This window comes from Trichechus manatus, unplaced genomic scaffold (assembly GCF_000243295.1).
Source record: "Trichechus manatus latirostris isolate Lorelei unplaced genomic scaffold, TriManLat1.0 scaffold00044, whole genome shotgun sequence".
NCBI classification, from domain to species: domain Eukaryota; kingdom Metazoa; phylum Chordata; class Mammalia; order Sirenia; family Trichechidae; genus Trichechus; species Trichechus manatus.
This window is the reverse complement of record NW_004443980.1, coordinates 1,854,125-1,876,390: the sequence shown is the minus strand read 5'-3', so window position 1 is coordinate 1,876,390 and position 22,266 is coordinate 1,854,125. Positions and strand designations below refer to the sequence as shown.

Genomic DNA, 22,266 nt, shown 5'->3' with positions numbered 1-22,266 from the left:
ATGGACTAGGAAGAAAGGTCTGGTGATCTACTTCCAAAAAATTAGCCAATGAAAACTCTATGGATCATAATGGTTCAATGCACAGCCCATCAGGGGGATAGTGCAGGAGTGGGCAGCATTTTGTTCCACTGTTCATGGGGTCCCCATGAGTCGGGGGCCCGTTCCACGGCAGCTAACAACAACAATATTAGCATGCATAATACCAAGAAGAAAAAAAAACTCGGTTGTTCTCAGATCAATTCTGACTCATGGCAACCGCATGTGTACAAAGTAGAAATGTTCTCCATAGGGTTTTCAAGGCTGTACCCTTCTGGAAGCAGATCACCTGACTTTTCTTCTGAGGCACCTCTAGGTGGGTTCCAATTGCCAACCTCTTGGTTAGTAGTTGAGCACTTAACCATTTCTGCTACCCAAGGACTCCAACATACATAACATTGTTTCCGTATCTTTCCTCCTCCATCACTTGCTTTGAGGTGTGGTTTGGCTATGTGGAAGACAGCAATGGTCCCTGGGAAAATTCCTTGGCTCCAGGTTAATGGGATCAAGGGCTGGTATAGGTAATGGGCTCACATGCTCGTGGCACTTGGGAAGCAGTATCAGGACTTGGGGGCTCCCTGAGAGTCCCTGGCCTTCTGGAGCCTGCTGGAGTCCCCAGCCCTGTGCTCCAGGGGAGATGGAAGGGGCAGGTCTCTAAGAGGCAGGCACAGTGAGGCCAAAACTCCCAGATCCTGAGAGCTGAGGCTCACAACTGGGAATACAGAACCTGATGGGGAGTGGGGCGAGGGGAAGGTATAGAAGTGGGAAACAAGTCTCTCTTGTGCAGAAAAGGGGCCCAGGACCCTCCCTCCTTGGGGCTGCATCAGCCCGAAGTAAGGGATGCGTTTCCTCTACTATAAGCCATGCTGGGGGCTACCTGCTCCCCACAGGTCACTGTTACCTCATTTGCACAGAAGCACTGTTTAGGGTCTTGGGGAGTCTATCCCTTTCCTCTCTTTCCACGTCCTCTCTCCCTGTTCTTTCTTTTAAGTCAGGGTGCCTTGATGGAGAGCTTCGAATTGAGACAACAACTTAATCTATACTACGTTTGTTTTTTCCCATCCCAGCTCCGAACTGAAAGTGGGTTGGAGCCCACTGACCCAGGCCATGTTCTGGAAAGTCTGGGTACCCCCGCAAGGTGAATGGGAGAAAGTAGTCTGGGGTTTGTTTTAGGCACACCCTCTGAGCACGCCTCTGCCCCGTCCTTGTGTGCTAATGCCTCCAGCCCTGCCTTCGTCTCTCCCTTCACCGCGTGGCATACAACCCTTCTCCCTTTACTTTGTCCATTTCTGACAACAAAGAAAAGAAAAATGTTCGGTTACTCCTCTTTTCTGAGAAAACTAGCCACCGTGCTATATACTATGCGTGGCGCCTGTTGGGGTGCAGGGATGGTGTTGATAGGTGGGACGCCCAGAGACTGCTCTAGAAACTCATCTGGGGTAAAAACTCTAATGAGGGTGGCTCCTGAACTTTATTTGCCAACATTATTTCTAGCTTTTTGTTTCTATCTTTCTATCTCAGTGTCTCCATCAGTGAAATGTAGCCAAAATCAGTCATAGCTCACTGGGATACTAAGGAAAGATGTTATTGAAACGAAAGCCTTGTGAACAACTTTAAAAGGCTCTTCAAATGCCTATCTCTGTGTGTGGTATAGCACACTTTTAAAAATAGTAACTATAATACATGTGCTTCAAAGAGACCTCCTGCACGTATGTGCTGTGCAAATGAGAAGCCTCTGGACTTGGAGATTTTCCTCTGTGGGCTCCAGGGGTGGCTGAATGTTCAGAAAGGTTTGCCTCCTGCTACGGGGTTTCCCCTTCAGGGAGGTAGTTACAGGGCCCTAAGCATGTGGATGGATCGGCCTTGCAGCTGATGGAGGCTCTGGTGTGGGTTCCAGCTTCTTGTTTCCAGCACCGTGGTCCAGCTAGGTGCTGGGTCGTTTTACCCTAAACTCCCACCCTCTAGTCGTTACTGGAGCTAGGTGAGTCATGAATTTTGTCCTTCTTCAGAAAAATTAGTCATTGAAAACCCTATGGTGGGCAGTTCTACTCTGACACATAGGGGAGCCCTGAGTGGGAGCTGACTCCGTGGCCCCTGGCCACCTTTGGAAGCCAGTAGACTATGAGGAACATGGAAGGTCCAGCGTGTGAGGTAAACCTGTTCTGGAGCCTTCTCTGAGGCCAAGGAGCAGACGAAGCGTTCTGAAATCATCCCCCTGAGGCAGTAGAGTTGATAGAGAAGGCTCCTTTCTTGAACAGAGAAGAGCCTAGAAAGCTAATCCATCTGGGATCCTTTAGTCTGGGTCCATCAGTGCAATTTAGAATTGAAAAATCTGGAACATCATAATATCCAGAATACAAAGAAGAGTGTTCGGGGCAAAATGGTTGAGCCAATGCTCAGTAGCTTTAACCCAGCGGAGAGTCCCTGGGTGGTGCAAACAGTTAATGCACTCAGCTGCTAACTAAAAAGTTGGTGGTTCGAGTCCGCCCAGAGGCACCTCAGAAGAAAGGCCTGGTTGGCAATTTACTTCTGAAAAATCATCCATTGAAAACCCTTTGGAGGGCAGTTCTGCTCTGACATACACAAGATCACCACGAGTTGGAGTCGACTCGATGGCAACTGGTTGGTGTTGTTTTTCAGCCAAAGGGAAAGTAGCAGCTTGGCAATCGGTGGGAATGATACCTGTGCTGACCCTGTAAACCCATGAACCACGCTAAACACATCTGATGTTGTGAACAGGAAAAATATTCCACACTTTTTTGCTCACCCTTGTGATCCAGAGGGTTGTTAGGCCTCCCCATGATCTCATCCTCTGTGGCCTTCAAGTTCCGGATCAGAAAGTATGTGGTCATTTTCCCTTTACCTTTCGCTTCTATTTCGCCCCTCTCCACTATTTCAAACCCTTGATTTTCCAGGGCTCTGCACAGAGAAAGAAATGCACTAGATATCAAAGGGTGTTGAGAGAAGAGAAGTCTGGGATGCAGGGCACACCACAGGGGAGGAGGGAGGACCTCACCAGCCAGGGTATGATGAAGGCAAAGAGGCACAGGGGAGAGGAGGGAGGTAGGAACATCACAGAATATGAACAGGATGCCAAAGGCAGAGAGAGACGCAGGAGACCGGTCCCAGCCTTGTATACCTGCCACCATCGTTCCTCCCTCCAACACATCCCTCATGCATGCCTGCTTTACATCTCTACACACCGGGCCGTCAATGCCCTGTGTGCACACCGCACCACGTGGTTCTGAAACAGAAGGTTTCTTGGATATCTGCACCCTTGTTTCCATCTTCCACCACACACCCAATGTACCCCATGGTTGTCGTCATACTCACCCTACCCACCTCAGCTTTCTCCACCATGACTTCCGGCTACCAAGGCACTGGAGAGCTTAGGGAAGGTGCCATGGAAAGCGACCAAGCTATGGGATAGTTACACAATGCTTTTTTGTTTATTTGTTTATTTAGCATAGTGGCAGCTGAGTCACGTTGGTGAAATATCACAGAACCGTGTCCACTAGTGATGTCTCAAATTCAAGGTCACCTGCCTCAGCTGGTCCTCAGAACTCCATCAAGCCTTCACTCGTCTTTGGCCAAATTCGCGACTCTCCTCACCACCACCACCACCATTTGACATCTGCTCCCTGACTCTCAAGCTGCTGGCCATGCCTTCTACTTCGTGACCCCATTCAGCTATAAAGTTGCAATCACTATAGGCGCAATCCTGTAATGTCTTATTCCACTGACCACATTCAGCCTTTCCCCTAATCTCAGAGAATGAAGTGTCCTTCTTGTTCAAGGGTACCCATCCATGCTCTTGACCCACCCCTTCCCACCTCCTGTGGGCCTTGCTCCATCAGTCACCCCCTCCCTCTCTTATTGTCAGCTCCTTTCCGTTTGCATCTTTCCCTCACCCTGCTAGCACGCTCAGGTCCCTTCCATCCTAAAGAGAAGCAAATCATTCTCACTTAACTATCTCCTGCTTCAATTCCATATAAACTAACTCTTCCTTTCCAGCATCTATTCCCACCTTTCCACTGTAATCACTTTTGGTAATGTCCCAAAAACCCAAATATGTTTTCAGTCCTTGCTACCATATTTGAGATTTTTGTTCATTTCCTCCTCCTTAAAATCGTCCACAAAGGTGCCTTTCCCCCTGAACTCTCTTACTGTTTCCTCTTCTTCCTCCACCTGCCACATAATGTGGGTCCTTCCCAAGGCTCTGTTCTCTTCCACTGTTGTTCCCACGCTGAATCCTTCCCCAAGTGATCTCATCCACGTTCATGGCTTTAATTACCACCTATATGTTGCTTGGAGTCCCTGAGTGGTGCTAGGTTAATGTACTTAGCTGCTAACCAAAAGGTTGGTGGTTTGAGCCCACCCAGAGGTGCCTCAGAAGAAAGGCCTGGAGATTTATTTCCAAAAAATCAGTCTATGAAAACCCTACGGAGCACAGTTCTATTCTGACACACATGGACTCACCATGAGTCAGAGCCAACTCGATGGCAACTGGTTCTGGTTTTATGTTTCTTACTCTTAGTGTATATCTCCAATCTACAACTCAACTCCAGAGTTCATCAGTCCATTTGATGGTGCCTGTACCTGGATGCTCCAGAGCTCCTTACAATTTAACATGTCCAAAAGTGAACTCTGCCCCTATGAACTGGCTGTTCCTCTTATGTGTCCTGTCTCAGTTAGAGATACCATCATTCAGGCCCCCAGTCACCCAGGATGGAGACCTGAGGACTTCTGAGGCTCCTCCCTCTTTCTCACCCTAATTTCTAGCAATTACCAAGATTAGCTGATTTCCTTTCCCCTATATTCTCACCAGGGAGCTGGTGGTACAGTGGTTAAGAGCCACAGATGCTAACCAAAAAGTTGGCAGTTTGAATCCACCACTCCTCAGAAACTCTCTGTCATATAGGGTCGCTTTGAGTTGGAATCAACTTGACAGCAGTGGGTTTGGTTTTTTTGTTTTTATATTCCCACCACCAATGTTCTGGATCAGACTGAACTCCTAACAGGTCTTCTTTTTCCAATTCCTTTCCCTCAAATCTGTCCTTCTCAGGGTCTTCGAAGTGATTAGTATAAAACAGGACTCGGACTGCGTCTTTGTCTCCAGCCTAACACTCCTGGGGGCTTTTCCTCACCTGCGGTGGTAAAGCCTCGCCCTTTAGTGTGGCACACACAGCTCTCTCACCACTTTCTGCCTCGTATTTTCCACTCCAACAAAGCTAAATGGTTTGTAGTTCTCGCCACATATTCTATGCCCATCTGTGCTGCTTGTTTTTTGGCTAAATCTCATTCTTGGCTGAATCCAACTCTTGAACTCACTTGCTGTTCAGGATTCAACTCAGGAATCTCCTTCTCCACAAAGTCTTTCTTGACTGGGTTAGGCACACTTCCCCTGAGCTCCCATTTAAAAAAAAAAAAAAAAACTGCCATGAAGTCGACTCTGACTCATGGTGACCGCACTTGTGCCAGAGTAGAACTGTGCTCTACAGGGTTTTCAATGGCTGATTTTTCATAAGTATATCAGCAGACCTTTCTTCTGAGGCACCTTTGGGTGGACTTGAACCTCGAACCTTTCGATTAACAGCCAAATACCTTAATTGTTTGCAGCATTCCCATTCTTGGCTAAATCCTACTCTTATATTAGAGACCATCTAATACTCTTGCTTTTATGTTTAAATTAAGGCACAATTTACATAAAATTATAAGGGACTCTCAACTGTAAATGGGAATATAATGGAATCTACCTTCATAGAGTCGTTGTAATGATAAATAAACAATGTAAAAAATTTAGAACAGAATGTGGCCTATAGTAAGTGCTCAAGTAAGAATTGTTTTACGCATATCTTTATCATTGTATTTATCAAACATTTAAAATAATTATCTATGAATATTTCTTCTTCCACTAAACCAAGGCCCAGTAAACTTTTTCTGAAAAGCCAGACAGTAAATATTTTAGGCTTTGTGGGCAATATGGTCACTTTCACAATTACTCAACACTAGCATATCACAGAATCAGATATAGATAATACATAAACAAAAAAGTATGGCTGTGTGCCAATAAAACTTTATTTACAAATACAAGAATGAGGCTGGATTTGGCCTGTGGATTATAATTTGCCAGTTCCTGAACTAGCCCATACGCTCCTTGAGAGCAAAATTAGAGAAGAGGCTCATCAAGTATTTATTGATTGACACAATGTCCACGGACAGTGTGGAATGGAAGAAAAGCACATGGGTTTCTTCCACTACCCTCCGGTCACGGCTGCTTTTCATCCCTTGTCTGAGTGGGCACGCTGTGAGTTCTGGAGGGAGGGAGGGAGTGACAAAGGGAAGCATGCATAAATGCATGGTACCTGAGGCCGTGGGGCCGACGTGCACTTTGTCAGGCAGACCATGACTTTCCATCCTAGATGCTGTGTTCACAGTGTCACCAAACAAGCAGTACCGTGGCATTTTGTCCCCCACGACGCCTGCTAAGACAGGTCCAGTGTGGATCCCCACTCTGATCTGTACAGAGAGAACCTTACTGAAGAGACCACCTAATTACTCTTTTTTTAATGTTTAAATTGAGATATAATTTACATGAAATTAAAACACAGCTCTTTAAGTGTTTAGCTCCATGAGTTCTGAAAAGTTCATATATCCCCGTAACCACCATCCAAAATAAAATACAGAGTAATTCCATTACCTCACAAAATTATCGTGTGCTTCTTCCAGTCAAGCTCTGTCCCTCCCCGAGAGGAAACCCGTTTCGTATTTCTTTCATAAAAGATTAATTTGCTTATTCTAGAGTGTCACATGAAGAGAATTATATAGTAGATACTGTTTTGTGTCTGGGTTTATTTAATCAACATAATGTTTTTGAGGTCCATCCATATTGTTGCATATATCAATAGTTCATTCTTTTATTGTTGAATAGTAGTCTACTGTAAGAACACACCACAATCTGTTCAGCTATTCTCTTCTTCATGAAATTTAGGTTAGCTCTAGATTGGCGCTATTATAAATAAGACTGCTATGAACATCCCTGTATAGATCTTTTTGTGGACATATGTTTTCATTTCTCTTAAGTAAATATCTAAAAGTGGAATTTCTGGGTCACAAGGTAGATTTTACAAAAAATAAATAACTGCCCAATGATTTTCTAAAGGTGTACCATTGTACATTCCTGTCAGCAATACTCCACATTCTCACTAACATTTGGTCTTCTGGTGGGTATGAAAGGATAACTCATTGTGGTTTTAATTTGCATTTCCCTGACAGCTAATGATGGTAACCGTACTTTCAAGTGCTAAAAACAAAACCAAACCTGTTGCCATCGAGTCGATTCTGACTCATAGCGACCCTATAGGACAGAATAGAACTGCCCCATACGGTTTCCAAGGCCGTAATTCTTTACAGAAGCAGACTGCCACATCTTTCTCCCTTAGAGTAGCTGGTGAGTTTAAACCACTGACCTTTTGGTTAGCAGGTGAGTGCTTTAACCACTGCACCACCAGGGATCTTTTCATGTGCTTACTGTCCCTATTCTTACCTTAGAATTGCTAACATCCTTTCCAACTTTCTTCTTCATCAATCCACCATCACAGTGTCCAGGGGTTCCTTGTTTGCTCTCATTCTTAGTGGTGTAGCGTGATTTTCATCTTTGCTGCTATGCCCCTTTCCCCATCCTTTTTGATTGAGTCTTCTTCAGTGGGTGGATTTCAGCCTTGCTCTTCTTACCTGGAGTGATTTCATATGTATAAATATAGATGTAGACACAAATATGTAGATATAAATATAATATAAACACACACATATGTATTCTTCCTACTTGCTGTTGTTGGTAGGTGCCGTTGAGTCAGTTCCAACTCATAGCCACCCTATGTACAACAGAATGAAATGCTGCCTGGTCCTGTGCCATCCTCATGATTGTTATGCTTCAGCCCATTGTTGTAGCCACTGTGTCAGTCCATCTCTTTGAGGGTCTTTCTCTTTTTTGCTGACATTCTACTTTACCCAGCATGATGTCCTTCTCCAGGGACTGATCCCTCCTGATAACATGTCCAAAGTACATGAGAGGTAGTCTCACCATTCTTGTTTCTAAGGAGCATTTTGTTTGTACTTCTTCCAAGACAGATTTGTTCGTTCTTTTGGCAGTCCATGGTATATTCAATATTCTTCACCAACAACACAATTCAAAGGTGTTAGTTCTTCTTTGGTCTTCCTTATTCACTGTCCAGCTTTCACATGCATATGAGGCGGTTGAAAACACCATGGTTTGGGTCAGGTGCACCTCAGTCTTCAAGGTGACGTCTTTGCTTTGCAACCTTTGAAGAGGTCTTCTGCAGCAGGTTTGTCCAATGCACTAGGAAAATTTACGTAACCATATATTTTCAATTATTTTTTCCTCAATGACTTATGTAGGAGTCTTTTAATGGAAACATTCATCTCTTATCTGACCTTCTTATTTCTACTACCTCATACTTCCCATTCTGATTCTCCCTGCCCCGACTGGCTGCTTTTCTGAAGTAGATCGCCCTGATGAAACCTATTTAGCATCCTAGCATCACACAAGCCTCTGCTGACAGACACGTTGTGGCTGTGCTTGAGGTACATTGACCAGGAATCCAACATGGGTCTCCCGCATGGAAGGCCAGAAGTCTACCACTGAACCACCACTGCCTCATCCTGACTTTTTTTTTTCAGTCAAGCTTTGTAGACGCTTTGTTATTTCACTTACCGAAAGCTAGCTTTGACTTAGAATATTATAGTTGGCACTGTGACTGGGATCTGCACTATTTCTCAGCTTCTCAACCACTGTGTTGAGGGTGAGATGTGCACATATTCAGAATCTCCTGGAACGGAGCTAGAATTTGGAAAAGATCATATTCCATCTTATAATTGTCTTTCTTTATGTTTAGTCGGCTAATTATTTTGAATTTTTGACGGACATGAGCAGGCGAGGCGGTCTAGATGTCAAACAGCAGAGAGAATCTGCTCTACTCGGTCTCAGGGTGCCTGGTTTCTGTTAAGCAGGATTCCATAAAGGACACCTGCTGTTCTTCTCCAGACTGTCTACCTTTTGTAGTGTGAACAAACTTCTATACTTGGAAGAGAAGCTTCCTGTGAGAAAGGCAGCAGATGTCTGAGCTAATGGCCCATGGTGGAACGAAGATTCTGAATATTTTATGGCACCCCTCCCCCCACCCAGTGTCACCCTGCTGGCTGCGGGCAGTTTCACAGCTTGGCCTGAGTTCTGAACCTGCCAGACAGAGGGTGGATGCCCAATTTCACTAAGTGGGAAAAGCTGGCAATTCAGTAAACTTGAACCACTTGTTGAAATGCTTGAACAAAAAAGCAGAGATTATAAATAATCTGGCTCCCAAAAGAGTTGAGCTGTATGAAGTAAATGGGGAGGGGGACTCAGCACTGTCCTGAGTGATGGACAAAGGAAACTTGCAGCAAATCACATGAAAAGCAGGACCTCCACATGCCTCTTCTGAAATCTGAGAGACATTCAGAAAGTGATGTCCTTACTGATATCTCTGTTCAACCAGTTGTTGTCGAATTGATCCTGACTTATGGCGACCCCATGTGTGTCAGAGTAGAAGTGTGCTCCACAGGGTTTTCAGTGGTTGATTTTTTTGGAAGTAAATCACCAGGTCTTTCTTCCAAGGTGCCCCTGGGTGGACCTAAACCTCCAACCTTTAGTGCAATATCTCTGTTACTTAGGAACATTTCCAAGACAAGAGTCGAGCTGGGACAAATTGCCCATTTTAATTACTGTAACATTAAATCATCCGAGCAGATTAATAAACAGCATTCTCCCTTTTTATGTGAGATATTTGGTATTCAGCAAAGTACTCAGTTCCTCTCTACCTGGATGGGTTCTCCAGTAACAGGATTCTCCACCTTGCTTGCAGAAATTCTCATCCCTAATGCAAAATTAGCTATGCTTTGAGCATGGCTTCCAACAGGCACTGGTATCCCCCCAACCACCATATAGGCATCTCCTATTGTTTCCACCTGTAAAGAAAAATGGGGAGTCAGGGAGTTTCCTTAATGCACTAAACATATCACTAAATATTTTTGTTATTTCCCGTATTGACAAAAAGACCATGTTAATATTTGTGATTATTTGCTAGGGTATGAGGAGTAGGGGAAGGGGTGAGAAGGAAAATGGCTTTGGAAACAACTGTGAGAGAGCCAAAAGGCCTTTCAGCTTTTGGTAGAAACAAACCCAGAGAAGATGAAACTCCTGGGGTAGCCCATATGATGTTATATATGAAATAATATATTACTTGGATTGAACCTTCTGCTGAACTGAAGGAGTAGGAGAACTGTTTTCTAGGAAAACCATGTTTTCCACTCAAAGGCCCCAGAGCACTATCTTAGCACTGGATGCTATAGAAGAATTCCCAAAACCCCAAAATTCCTAAAATACCTCCAATTCCCTCTTAGCCTTTCCTTCTCACCCCACTCCCATCCACACTGTGATGGTTAATTTTACGTGTCAACTGCGCTAGGCTGTGGTGCCCAGTTGTTTGGTCCACACGAGTCCAGATGTTGCTGTGAAGCTGTTTTGTTGAGCTGATTAACATTTACAGTCAGCCGATTCTAAATAAAGGATATTAGCCCGATAATGTGGGTGGGCTTCATCTAATCAGTTGAAGGCCTTCAGAGCAAAAACTGGGGTTTCCTGGAGAACCCGAGGTTTCCCTTCTCAAGACTGAGGCGTAGACATCCTACCAGAGTTTAACGCCTGCTGCCTGGCCTACAGATTTTTAGATTTGCCAGCCCCCACAACTGCATGAACCCATTCCTTAAAATCTCTCTTTCTGTATATATGTGTGTGTATGTATATATGTATCTCTTATGTAGATATATACCCATTGCCATTGAGTGGATTCTGACTCACAGCAACCCCATGTGTGTCAGAGTAGAACTGTGCCCCATAGGGTTTTCAATGGCCAAGTTTTTGGAAGTAGATCACCAGGCTTTTCTTTTGAGGGGCCTCTAAGTGGATTCAAATCTCTAACCTTTTGGTTAGCAGCCAAGTTCATTAATTGTCTGTACCACTCAAGAACTCTGTTCTCTCTCTCTCTTTCTCATAGAGGAGGTATATATATATATACATATATATAGTATATGGGTTCTGTTTCTCTGGAGAACCCTGACAAATACACACACCAAACCCCAGACCAATGAAGACAGAGGCAAAGGAAGACTTACATTCAAGTACTTGTCTTGCCTGAGCACATTGAAGTTCACCACCCAGCACAGAACACTTACTTTGTAGACATCGTGGACACTGGTTAACCTGTCAAACCTGGAGTACATGGAATTCAGCATATTCACTATTTGAATAGGTTGGCAGGCAGCACAGATGTTAGTGAAGGTCACTACATCACTGAAAAGAATTGTGCAGGTTTTAAATTCTCCTGCAACAAAAGCCAGGTATCAGCGACATCCAAGGAAATAGAATAAATAATTCTATGAATTCTGGATTCAACTGCCCTTTGGGAACCAAGCCTTGCTGGGCGTTGGGGAAAAGGAGCTGGATGCCATTTCCCGTTCATGCAACAGACATTTACCGAGTGCCTGCTATGACCTAGTTATCAAGCTAGGAGAATCACTCACATGAATACAGAGGGCCCCTGAAGGAGTAGGAGAAGTAGTTTAGTGATGGAGACAGAAGAGTAAGTAAATAAGCAAGTACCCCATGCAAAATGAAACAAAACACTGCCCGGTCCCCATGATTGGTTGGGGATCGGACCATTGTGATCCATAGGGTCTTTACTGGTTGATTTTCTGAAATAGAATGACAGGCCTTTCTTCCTAGTCCACCTTAGTCTGGAAGTTCCCCTAAAACCTATTCAGCATCATAGCAACACACAAAGCCTCCAGTGACATACAGGTGGTAGCTGCACAGGAGGTGCATTGGCTGGGAATCGAACTCAGATCTCCCACACGGAAGGCAAGAATTCTACCATTAAAACACTATTGCCTTATAATTTCCATATAGCAGCCAGACAGCTTCTCCCTCCCCCCACTCCTCTATCTCAAGCCCTCCACGGCTTCCATCACACTTAGAATAAAATAAAAATCCTTATGTAGCCTCCAGGGCCTATGGGGTGTGGTCCCACTGCCTTGGGCCCCATCCAGACACTCTCCCTTCTCCCTCTCCGTCGCTCTCCTGCAGCATGCTAGCCTCCTTGGTGTTCTCCACAGGCACCTCATACCAACAGCTCTAACTCGACCTTATCCTCCCACAAGCCTGCTCTTCTTTCTGGTTCTGTCTAAGGATAAAGTGTCACATCTTTCCACACTAGAACCTTCAGAGTCCTCGCTGGCTCCTTCCCCTTACCTTCCCCACACCTTCCCCACCTTATCAGTTATGACTCCTGCTGGTTCCTACTCAGGCAGCCTTAGTGCTGGACTCCTTCGTCACTCAACTGGACGTGTAATGGGCTTTCTGTTTGCCTCTTTCAACCATCTTCCCTACAATGCAGCCAGAACCATATTTATAAAACTTAATTTATTATAAGAGGAATTATTATAAGAGGAAAAGAGACTTCAACGAATCCCCACTGCCTACAAAATAAAAGACAATTTCCTTCTCCATGACAATTGAGATCCACCCCTATATCCCTTGAGCTTCTGCCTATGCACCCAGCTCATCCAACACCACTTTTCCATGCACCCTCGTGTTCTAGAACAATGTACTGTGATGTTTATTGTCACATTGCCTTGCCCTTTGCTCTTGCTATCCCCTTCACCTGGAATGCCTTTCCCTTCTTCGCTTGCTGAAATTTGCTTGCTGAAGTGCTACATTCTTCATAAAGGCCTTCACTAAGCAAGTCTGCTGACAAACTCACACCCATGACAAATAGCGAGTTCAGAGTAAACATGGCATCTCGCCCTCCAGAAGTAGCTGCTCTCCCAGAACGGTCCTCAGAGCCACCCTGTGATGTAGCGAGTGTGTGAGTATAATGTCTCCAGTCATAGCTAAGAGCCCTTCTCACGGTCACTGCGCAGTGAGACCAGCTTCAGGACACACCCTTAAATCCTTAGTTGTTGTTGTGAGCCATCGAGTTGATTCCGACTCATAGCAACCCTACAGGACAAGGTAGAACTGCCCCTTTGCATTTCCAAGGCTGCAATCTGCAACAATGTGCTCAAACAGCAATGATTGTGAGGATGGCGCAGGAACCGGCAGTGTTTTGTTCTGTTGTACACAGCGTGCTATTAGTCGAAACCAACTCTACAGCACCTAACAATAACAACAACAATATTTACAGGAGCAGATCGCCAGGTCTTTTCTCCCATGGAGTGGCAGGTGGGTTTGAACTGCCAGACTATCAGTTAGCAGCTGAGTGGTTAACCATTGCACCACTAGGGCTCCTTAAAATCCTTACAGAACCTAATATACATGCATGCAGTTGATAGACATTTTAATTTAATCCATATGTCACTCCTGTGTTATGTTTATTATTCTCAGTTTAGAGAGAAGAAAACCAAAGATGCAGGTCAGGTACTTAGCCCAAGGTCATGTAGCTAACAGGTAACAGAGCCAGAATTCAAACTCAGATCTGTCTGGTTTCAAAGCCTGTGACCCTAACCACTAAGAACACTGCCTCCTGCTCGAAGGCCCCAGGGAAAGGAATGCCTGCTGTACCTGCATTGACCTTTTTGCCCTCCTTCAGCTGGTTGGCCACGTGTTCAGGCAGCACGGCATACAGCAAGGTCTCTGTTTTCTTCTTTTCTATGGCCAGATGCTTGGAGAGGACCCGCAGCTCCTCCTTCTTCCTCTCTAGCTGATTGGACAGCTCCATCTCAGCCAGCCGCTGCTGGTTCAGGAGGATGAGATCCCTGGTGGTGTCGAGGGGCGCGATGTCAGAAAGGTGCATCTTGCGCTCCTCCAGCTCCTGCAGGCTGTGGAGCTTCGGAGAGCACATGTAAATCATGCACCGCATGGACTCCATCCAGATCATCTGGCCTTTCGATCACAGAGGGAAAGGCCACAAGAGAGTATGTCACCAAGAGGGAACTTACCAGGCAACTCTATACAAGAGTTAGTGTTTTAAGGTCCCTGGGTGGCACACATGGTTTGTGCTCGGCTACTAATCAAAAGGTTAGTGGTTCAAACCCACCCAGCAGTGGCATGGAAGAAAGGCCTGGTGCTCTGCTTCCGAAAAATCAGCCGTTGAAAACCCCATGGAGCACATTTCTACTCTGACACACATGGGGTTGCCGTGAGTTGGAATCTGCTTGATGCCAATGGGTTTGGTTTGGTTTTGGTTAGAGTTTTAACCACTTTTGTTGGAAAATTATCTAAAACATATATACTTTTCTTGCGTTCTTAAATACAGTACATATGCCTAACATATTTAAACTTTTGTCAATGACTCAACATAAATATACTCAGTATCTGTCACTCTATTGTATTATGTATAATGACGCCAGAGAATATTTAGGACATGTTTCTGTTTTTACTAGATTTTGTAAGTTTTGTGTTTGTTTGTCTAATTTTTCTAACTCTTCTCATACTGACGGGCTCTTGGTGATCTTCACATGTGGATGTGTCAGCACACCAGCCTTTAGATGGACTGGTGTCCTTTATCTACCCTCCTGATCTACTCCAGTGAGTCAGCCATGGGCTTGAGAACCAGATAAACATGTTTGTTTTTATTTAAACACATTTGCTTTAAATCAAAATAAATAGATTCTGAGTGCAGGCTTGAAGAACTCTTCCTTAAATAAAGAGCATGACCCTTAACATATTATTTAGTTTCAAAAAGTCCCTGAGTGGCTGCTAACCTAAAGGTTGGCAGTTCAAACCCACCTAGTGGTTCCTCAGAAGAAAGGCTACAACTGTGTTGGGTTGTCCCCTTATGAAGTGAATTTTAGTGTCATTTCCTTTTTCTTCTAATTGCTTCCATAAAGATGATAGCCAAGAAAACCCTATGGAGCAGTTCTACTCTGTTAACACATGGGGTTGCTATGAATTGGAATCGACTCAACAGGCAAGGAGTTTGGTTTTGTTGTTGTTGCTCAGTTGAGATACGCAATCTCTAGATAGCTGACAAGTTACCACAGCCAAAGGCAAACCCCTTTACAGATTATTCTTGAGAAATCACTAACAAGTGAGACGTGATAGCAGTAACTATTTTAGATCTTTAGGGAATGAATGGAAGTGGAGGAGAGCAAGAGGAGCCAGGAAGATGAATGTGCTGATCACACTGCCAACCATGTGCTGCTCTTATCTCCCTAAGGAGGCAGCAGAGCAAAGCAGTCAAGAACTCTTGGCCAGGGGCAGGCCAAACCACAAACCAAAGCCAGCAGCCATCGAGTTGACTGCAACTCATTGTGACCCCGTGTATGTCAGAATAGAACTGTGCTCCATTGGGTTCTCCATAACTGTGACTTTTTGAAGCAGATATCCAGGCCTTTTTTCTGAGGCACCTCTGGATGGATTTCAGCCTCCAACTTTTGAGTGAGCAGCTGAGCACTCAACCATTTGTGGCACCCAGGGACTGCCTGCATGCCTTCAGAGTGATCCTTCAAATCTGCTCATGAAGGACACTTAAACATGCCTCCAACTCCAGACAGAGTTTAAGCTCCTCATCCAGCAGTTTTGTTTCCCATCTTCACTCCAGTATACCACTGGGGGGTCCCAGAACATGTTGTTTTCCTCTCAGATGTTTCCCACAGCTTTGCCTGGAATACCTGACATCAGTCTAATGGAAAGACACAGCAAACGCGTGTCCTATTAACAGTAGGTCAGATATGCCATATATATTGCTATATAAAGGACAGACGTGAAATTAATACCAATAGTAACACATGCATTCTGGAAATTTTTGAAATTGAGACCAGAATTATATAATTCAGCACATTTATGCATAAACCAGAAATGGTTGAGGGAGTAACACACATTGTCTGTAGATCAAGCCAAATGGAAATGTTGGAAAAAAGCAGCACTTTTCAATGTAGTCCCTTCCCTGCATTTTATGCAATTTTTTTTTTGAGGAAATTGGAAAACTCCATCTCTCCCCTTTCCGGCCCATCTCCCAAACAGGCAGAGAGCAATGGGGAAGGGGTGATTTATCACCTCGGAGTTTGAGTGCTGGCTTTGTTTTCCATGCTTCAGGCATCATTTCTCGTCGTGTTTTCAGGACAAATTGACTGTTGATAAATTTGCAGATGCTGAAGATGTTGAAGGTAACTTGGGGATGAATGATGGAGAAACACTCGTCTAATCGAATCTTCCGGGTTTGGAGTCCTGGGACATACTTCTGAATATTCACTCCGGCTTGCTTGACTCTCAGCTATACATAGAGGACAGATGTAAGACTGGGGATTAGAAAGCAACCTACACCATAGACTTTCCCTTAGAAATAACATTCTGGACATTGGGGTGGGGGTGGTAATGGAATAAATGCCATGGAAGGAACAAATATTTTAAAAAATCACATCTGCAGCTAATCTCTGAAAGAGAAAAAAACAATATGGGAATACCCAGAAGCATATTCTGACTAACAAGAAACAAGGTTAAAGCTCTCAATCAGGCTAATAACTCCCTAGGCTCTGTGAGATGTAACTTTCTCTCCCTTTAGCGTTAACTAATAAAAAGACTAGCACGTTCTGGAGCATTGGAACTGCCACCCAAGTGTGAGTGAAGGAGTCCGTCTTGGAGGTAGGGAGACTCCTTTCACTGATACCCGCAGGGAACAGAAAGAAAGCAGAAATAGAAATGATGAGTATCCTTGACGTCTAGTGCCCAGTGCCAGCGCAGTTGCCCGTGAACACTTAGCTGTGCTCACCATGGGGACTCCTGCTATGCTATAGAAGTCAACCTGACGTTTTGGAATAAGTATCACTAAATTTTCTGTCATTCTATGCCTACAACTTAAAAAGAAAGGGATTTTTTTCTAAAGTGGATCAGAACTAAAAATATCAATAGTACCAGTAGTAAGCATACCTGTGGGCTTGGGGAAAAGTCTAGGCACATTGTTTATAATTCCCTACTTGTTTCATGTAGAGGGCATTTGTTTTCCTCAGTTAAATCATAAATTCTTGGTGGGCAGAGACTACCTTCAAATAAGAACATTTTATAGACTCTCTACCCAGCAATAACTGGTAGGTAATGATTTAATATGTCTACAGGTTCAAACAAATGTCAAAGAAAATCACAATGGCTGCAGGCATTTTAATGGATGTTTTTGATCAAAAGGTGGACTTGAACCACCAACCTTTCAGTTAACAGCCCAGCTCATTAGCTGTTTGCCCCACCCTGGGACTCTCTGCTTATCAAGAAAATCCTGCACTCTGGTTTCTGGAGGCTGCTACAATGAAAAGGAAGTTAGTGCTCCTGCCAGGCAAAAGTCTAGTCTCCCAAGCCCTGGGAACTTTAAGAGACTTGAACTTCCCCACTGGCCACAAAAGACTACAAGACATTCTCCCTTCACCTGCCTATCCCAAACTTGAAGCTTACAGATTCATCAAATACAATGTGGAAGGGAAAGGCATTGCAGAACATTTTCTCTTCAATCCAGAGTCTCTCAGGATAAACTGCCTCAAAGGTGTGCACGAGATGCCCTGGATGTAGAACAAAAGAATGTTCTGATGAGAGGTAACTCTGCCCTGCCCTCACACAAAGCAAAGCAAAGCTCGGGATATTATCCGTGTTTCATGTGCAAAGTGCAATCCACTCCCTTCAGTACAGGCTTCCATCGTGCCTCCAGATGGCCATGGCAATTCTTCTTCCCAATTAAAACAAACAGAAAACTTGCTACCAGGTTGAGAAACCCTCCTGCCCCCTGCCAAGTTTCTGCCTGGTGCTGAAGAGCCTCTGGGCCAATTGAATATGCCTCTCCATGAAAACAGAGTCGGCATTGAAATGGTGACAGCAAGACAATGGGCAAGCAAAGCGGAGCGTGTGCGCCCGGCCCGGCTTCAGGGACATTTGCCGTGGAGCATTTGAGACTGACAGTTTTGGGTGACACGTGAAAATTTAACCAACAGCCCTATTTGACAGGGGGAGAGATTCGAAATGGAGCTTTTTGATATGAAAATCTGCTAGACAAAGGATGTCAATTGCATGTTTGACTCGCTTGCCATGGCTTGAAGACTCAAAACGCAGCCTTTGAGCCCTGCAGAACTTATTTTTCCCAGATGCATGTCATCATGACCCGTCAGGGCACCATGAGGAGCCAGCTCTCCAGCTCCCCTCTCCCAGAGGACCAGAGCCCTTATTCTAACTCAGGCATTTGGTGCTGATCTGAGACAGAGTGCTCTGTGCTTCTGGGGTCCTTAATCCTGTCATGGGTGAATTTTTTTTTTTTTTGGTATTTTTTTGGTGATGCCGTGAGTTGTCACTAATGGAATGGATGCTGAATCATTGTTTGCTGGTAGTTTTTTATTATTTGAAGAAACGAGGTGCCAACTGCAAGCAGACCATATCAGTACCGTGTTCCATGAAAGTAAATTGCAATCGTGGTACACATCGGTACCACGGCCCAGGAAGTGCATCACATTCCCTGGTTACACTTGAGCCATAAACTGTCTTATTCAACTTTTCAGAAATACATACAAAATACTAAATAAACATTGCGCTTGCTGCACATAATTGTTACCAGTTTGATTTAGAGTGGGCCATATCGGTACCATGTCCCATGAAGCACATCACACACGGTACATATCAGTACCATCACCCAGGAAGTGCATCACAAACTGTTTTCACCTCAAAAATAACTCATTAACTTGAACACTTCCGAATGCCAGTAACTGTGCCTTCCCAATAACACAAACGAGATAGTAAACATACTTACAAGCCTTATCTTGCTGTACTGAAGCCAAAAGACAGAAAAGTTTCACACGATCATTCCTCCGGGAAATATCCTTTCATATGAATGGCTCTCAGGACTCAAATGTGGCGAAGACCAACTTCCTTGTTTTTTAGGCAGTTGCACCAGTATCCACCACAATGCCAGAGCGTAGTAAAGTGGTTCAAATGCCTATCACTAACCTCCAGGGGCAGAAAATATAACTGGGACATATATTTCATTTTGCAGAAGGGAAGATGGAGGACCAGAGACTGTGGTGCCTTCTGCCAAGTCACACGCTTGTTGGTGGCAGGCCAGAAATCTGCTTTCCTGTCTCTCGGGCCAGTGTCCTTTGCATACTGGACGACCAAGGTTAGTACCACAGACTTTGATGTCAGAAGTGCTTCCCAATCAAGAAGGCCTGAATCCAGAAAGAGTTGTGGAAAATTCATTGTTCTGGATAATACTTCAGTACTCAACCTCCTCTTCAACACAGTTACCAACTGGGACTGATCCCACTCTCCCTGATTATAGGGGGCAGTGTCTCTAGGGCACCCACATAAATAAAAAGGGCAAAACCCTCACCTTGTTTCCCTGCCACTGGAGTGTTTTAACCCTTTCAAAACCCAATTATTTTCTGCTTTGAATTTTTTATTGGTACCATGTGTTTTCAGTAATGAAATGCATACTGAGTCATTGACTGTTTAAATTTTTGGGTTGTAATACAGATTTTGAGAAATATCATGTGAAAATAATGATTTGTAGGAGCCCATGTGGCCCACTGGTCTTTGTTAGCAGGCTTTACTGTGGTGTGCCTTCCATTTGGGTACATGAGGCACCTCTGGTTTTGCCTAATACCCCAGCTATTTTGCTTCAATGAAAGTTTCTTTCACCTTTCACCATTACAAAAGTCTCCACTGGAGGGAAGCAAATACTTTCAGCAGAAAAAGTATCCTCACAAAGAACTCCAGAGGCATAAAAAGTGGGTGGGATACCATATGTTCCACAAATCACTAAAGGGTTAAAGTTAAAAACCATACCTACCAAGTCTGAATGTTTTAAAGTTAAAAACCATGACCACCAAGTCCAAGACCCAGAACTCAGAGACAGCATGCTCCTAGAGGATTCTGCCCCATGTGTGAGCATCACTGCCACCCCCAAGAACCATGCCATTCCTCTGGTCAATGGAGCACCAGCAACGATTCCAAACTAGGAGCTGAGGGAGGGAGAAGAGCCCACTCACCTTTTCCAAACATGACTATGCTTCTCACAATATCCCAGCAGGATTTCTTCGTAGGATGAAGAGAGACACTCAAATATTTCTCCTTCATTCTAAAAAAAGCTGCCTCGAGGGCCTGCAGAGGGCAGGGGAGAAGGAGGTGTGTAAGCCCCACATTTCCTGTATCAGGCCCAGATTTAAGTGTGGAAACACTTTGTCCCTGGACCAATGGCAGAGAAACAAGAGAGGGCTTGTGAGGTCAATTCTACTAAGACATCAGAAGCCCTCAGACTTTTTTTCTAATTAATTCTCATGCTGGTCCTCCATCAAAGGCAGCAAGAATGTCATCCAAAATCTTAAGAGTGGGCTGAGATGATATCTGGCAGGATAACTGCACCTGACGTCTTTTCTCCCTTGCGTTGAAGATTCTACCTGTGAACAGACTCTGAGATAAGTTTTGAATGCTCTGAGATATAAACACCCTGTGCTCCAGAAATCACAGATTATCTGGACATTTGTGCATGTTTTGTGGGCACAGAGAGCTGCTCACCTCATCTATGTGGCCCCTAAACAGGTAGTAGAGTCCCTGGGTGCTGCAAATGGTTAACATACTTGGCTGTTAACTGGAAGGTTGGAGGTTTAGTCCACTCAGAAGAACCTCAGAAGAAAGGTCTGGTGATCTACTTCCAAAAAATAAGCCAATGAAAACTCATTGGAGCACAGTTCTATGCTGACACACATAGGGTCACCATGAGTCAGAATCAACTAGATGGCAACTGGTTGGTTTTTATACAGATAATAATAGTCACCCTTAGAGTTGAAGTTGAGGTGGGCAAGCACAGGATCTTGAGTTGAGTCCAGACCCCTGACTGGCCACAGGTGTGGAAGTAGGCCCTAGGTACTTGAAAGCCCAATTTATTTGGAAATTGGGAAATTTGCCAAATAAGCCACCAGGTCCAAATTTCAAACTTTTTCTACTGGTATTTTTGTAGGTGAAAATCTTTCAGGCTAAGGTACATCCCAGAAAACTTCTCAGTGTACATCCAGGTGGGAAGATTAGTTTTACGTGTCAACTTGGCTGGGCTATGGTGTCCAGCTGTTTGGTCACACACTAGCCTAGATGTTACTGTGAAGGTATTTTGTAGATATGCTTAGCATTTACCATCAGTTGACTTTAAGTAAAAGAGATTGCCCTCGACAATGTGAGTGGGCCTCATCCAATCAGCTGAAGGCCTTCAGAGCAAAAACTGAGGTTTCCCAGAGAAGAAGGAATTCTGTCTCAAGGCTGTAACATAGAAATCCTGCCTGAGTGTCCAGCATGTTCTATGGGCTTTGGACTTAAGACTGCAACATCAACTCTAACCTCAGTTTTCAGCCTGCTGGGCTGCCCTACAGATTTCAGACTTGCCAGACCCCACAATAGCATAAGCCAATTCCTTAAATTCAATCTCTCTCTCTCTGTGTATATTTATATATCTTTATGTAGCTATCTATCTATCTATAGCCTATTGGTTTTGTTTCTCTGGAGAAATCTGACTGATACACCAAATTACCTTAACCCAGTAGTTCTCAGCCAAAGGTGATTTTTCCCCTTTTCCCTTCCCCTTCCCCTTCCCGGGGAATATTTGGCAATGCTTGAAGACAGCAGGGTGAGGGGAAAGTGCTACTGGCTTCTAGTGGGTAGAGGTCAGGGACAGCCTTCCACAACAAAGAATTATCTTGTCCAAAATGCCACTGGTGCTGAGAGGTTGAGAACCCCTTCCCTAACCCTGTTATTAGAAGGTCCATTGACGTTGTTCTTTGCATAGATTGTTTGAAAACTGCTGGCTTCACTTAGGGAGAACTGTGCTCTCCGAACAACAGCAGACACAGTACGTCTTGGTCTCTCTGGACGTCCTGGCCTTCTTGTGACCTGCCTGGCTTCACCCATCTCATCTCTCTGTGCATCTTTTGCACAACCAGAAACACAACATGCTCCTTCTTCCCTGTCCTCTCCTCTTCTTCATTTATGTTAAGTATATCCATGGTCACATCAATGTCAAAGAAGTCCTTAGCCACAGCCTCAATGATACCTGCAGCAGAAGGATACTTTCATGGTTTGAATTATGTCCCCCAAAAAATGTGTATATCAGTTTGGCTGGGCGATGATTCCTGGTACTGTGTGATTTTCCTATATGTTGTAAATCCTGC

General features: G+C 44.4%; 1 protein-coding gene across 1 annotated transcript in view; it reads right to left on the bottom strand.

Annotated features, from left to right (window-relative positions):
• Window positions 1-1,281: 1,281 nt before the first annotated feature.
• The window catches only part of LOC101347250 (guanylate cyclase soluble subunit beta-2-like), a 38,146-nt gene continuing 17,161 nt past the window's right edge, over window positions 1,282-22,266 (bottom strand). The window contains exons 3-12 of the mRNA XM_012555604.1: window positions 21,952-22,148; window positions 20,101-20,212; window positions 17,528-17,631; window positions 16,145-16,361; window positions 13,709-14,029; window positions 11,323-11,471; window positions 9,910-10,056; window positions 6,402-6,555; window positions 2,792-2,953; window positions 1,282-1,325 (exon numbers count right to left, since the gene is read on the bottom strand). Coding sequence (XP_012411058.1) covers window positions 1,282-1,325; window positions 2,792-2,953; window positions 6,402-6,555; window positions 9,910-10,056; window positions 11,323-11,471; window positions 13,709-14,029; window positions 16,145-16,361; window positions 17,528-17,631; window positions 20,101-20,212; window positions 21,952-22,148 — 1,607 coding nt within the window. The remainder of the gene's footprint in view (window positions 1,326-2,791; window positions 2,954-6,401; window positions 6,556-9,909; window positions 10,057-11,322; window positions 11,472-13,708; window positions 14,030-16,144; window positions 16,362-17,527; window positions 17,632-20,100; window positions 20,213-21,951; window positions 22,149-22,266) is intronic.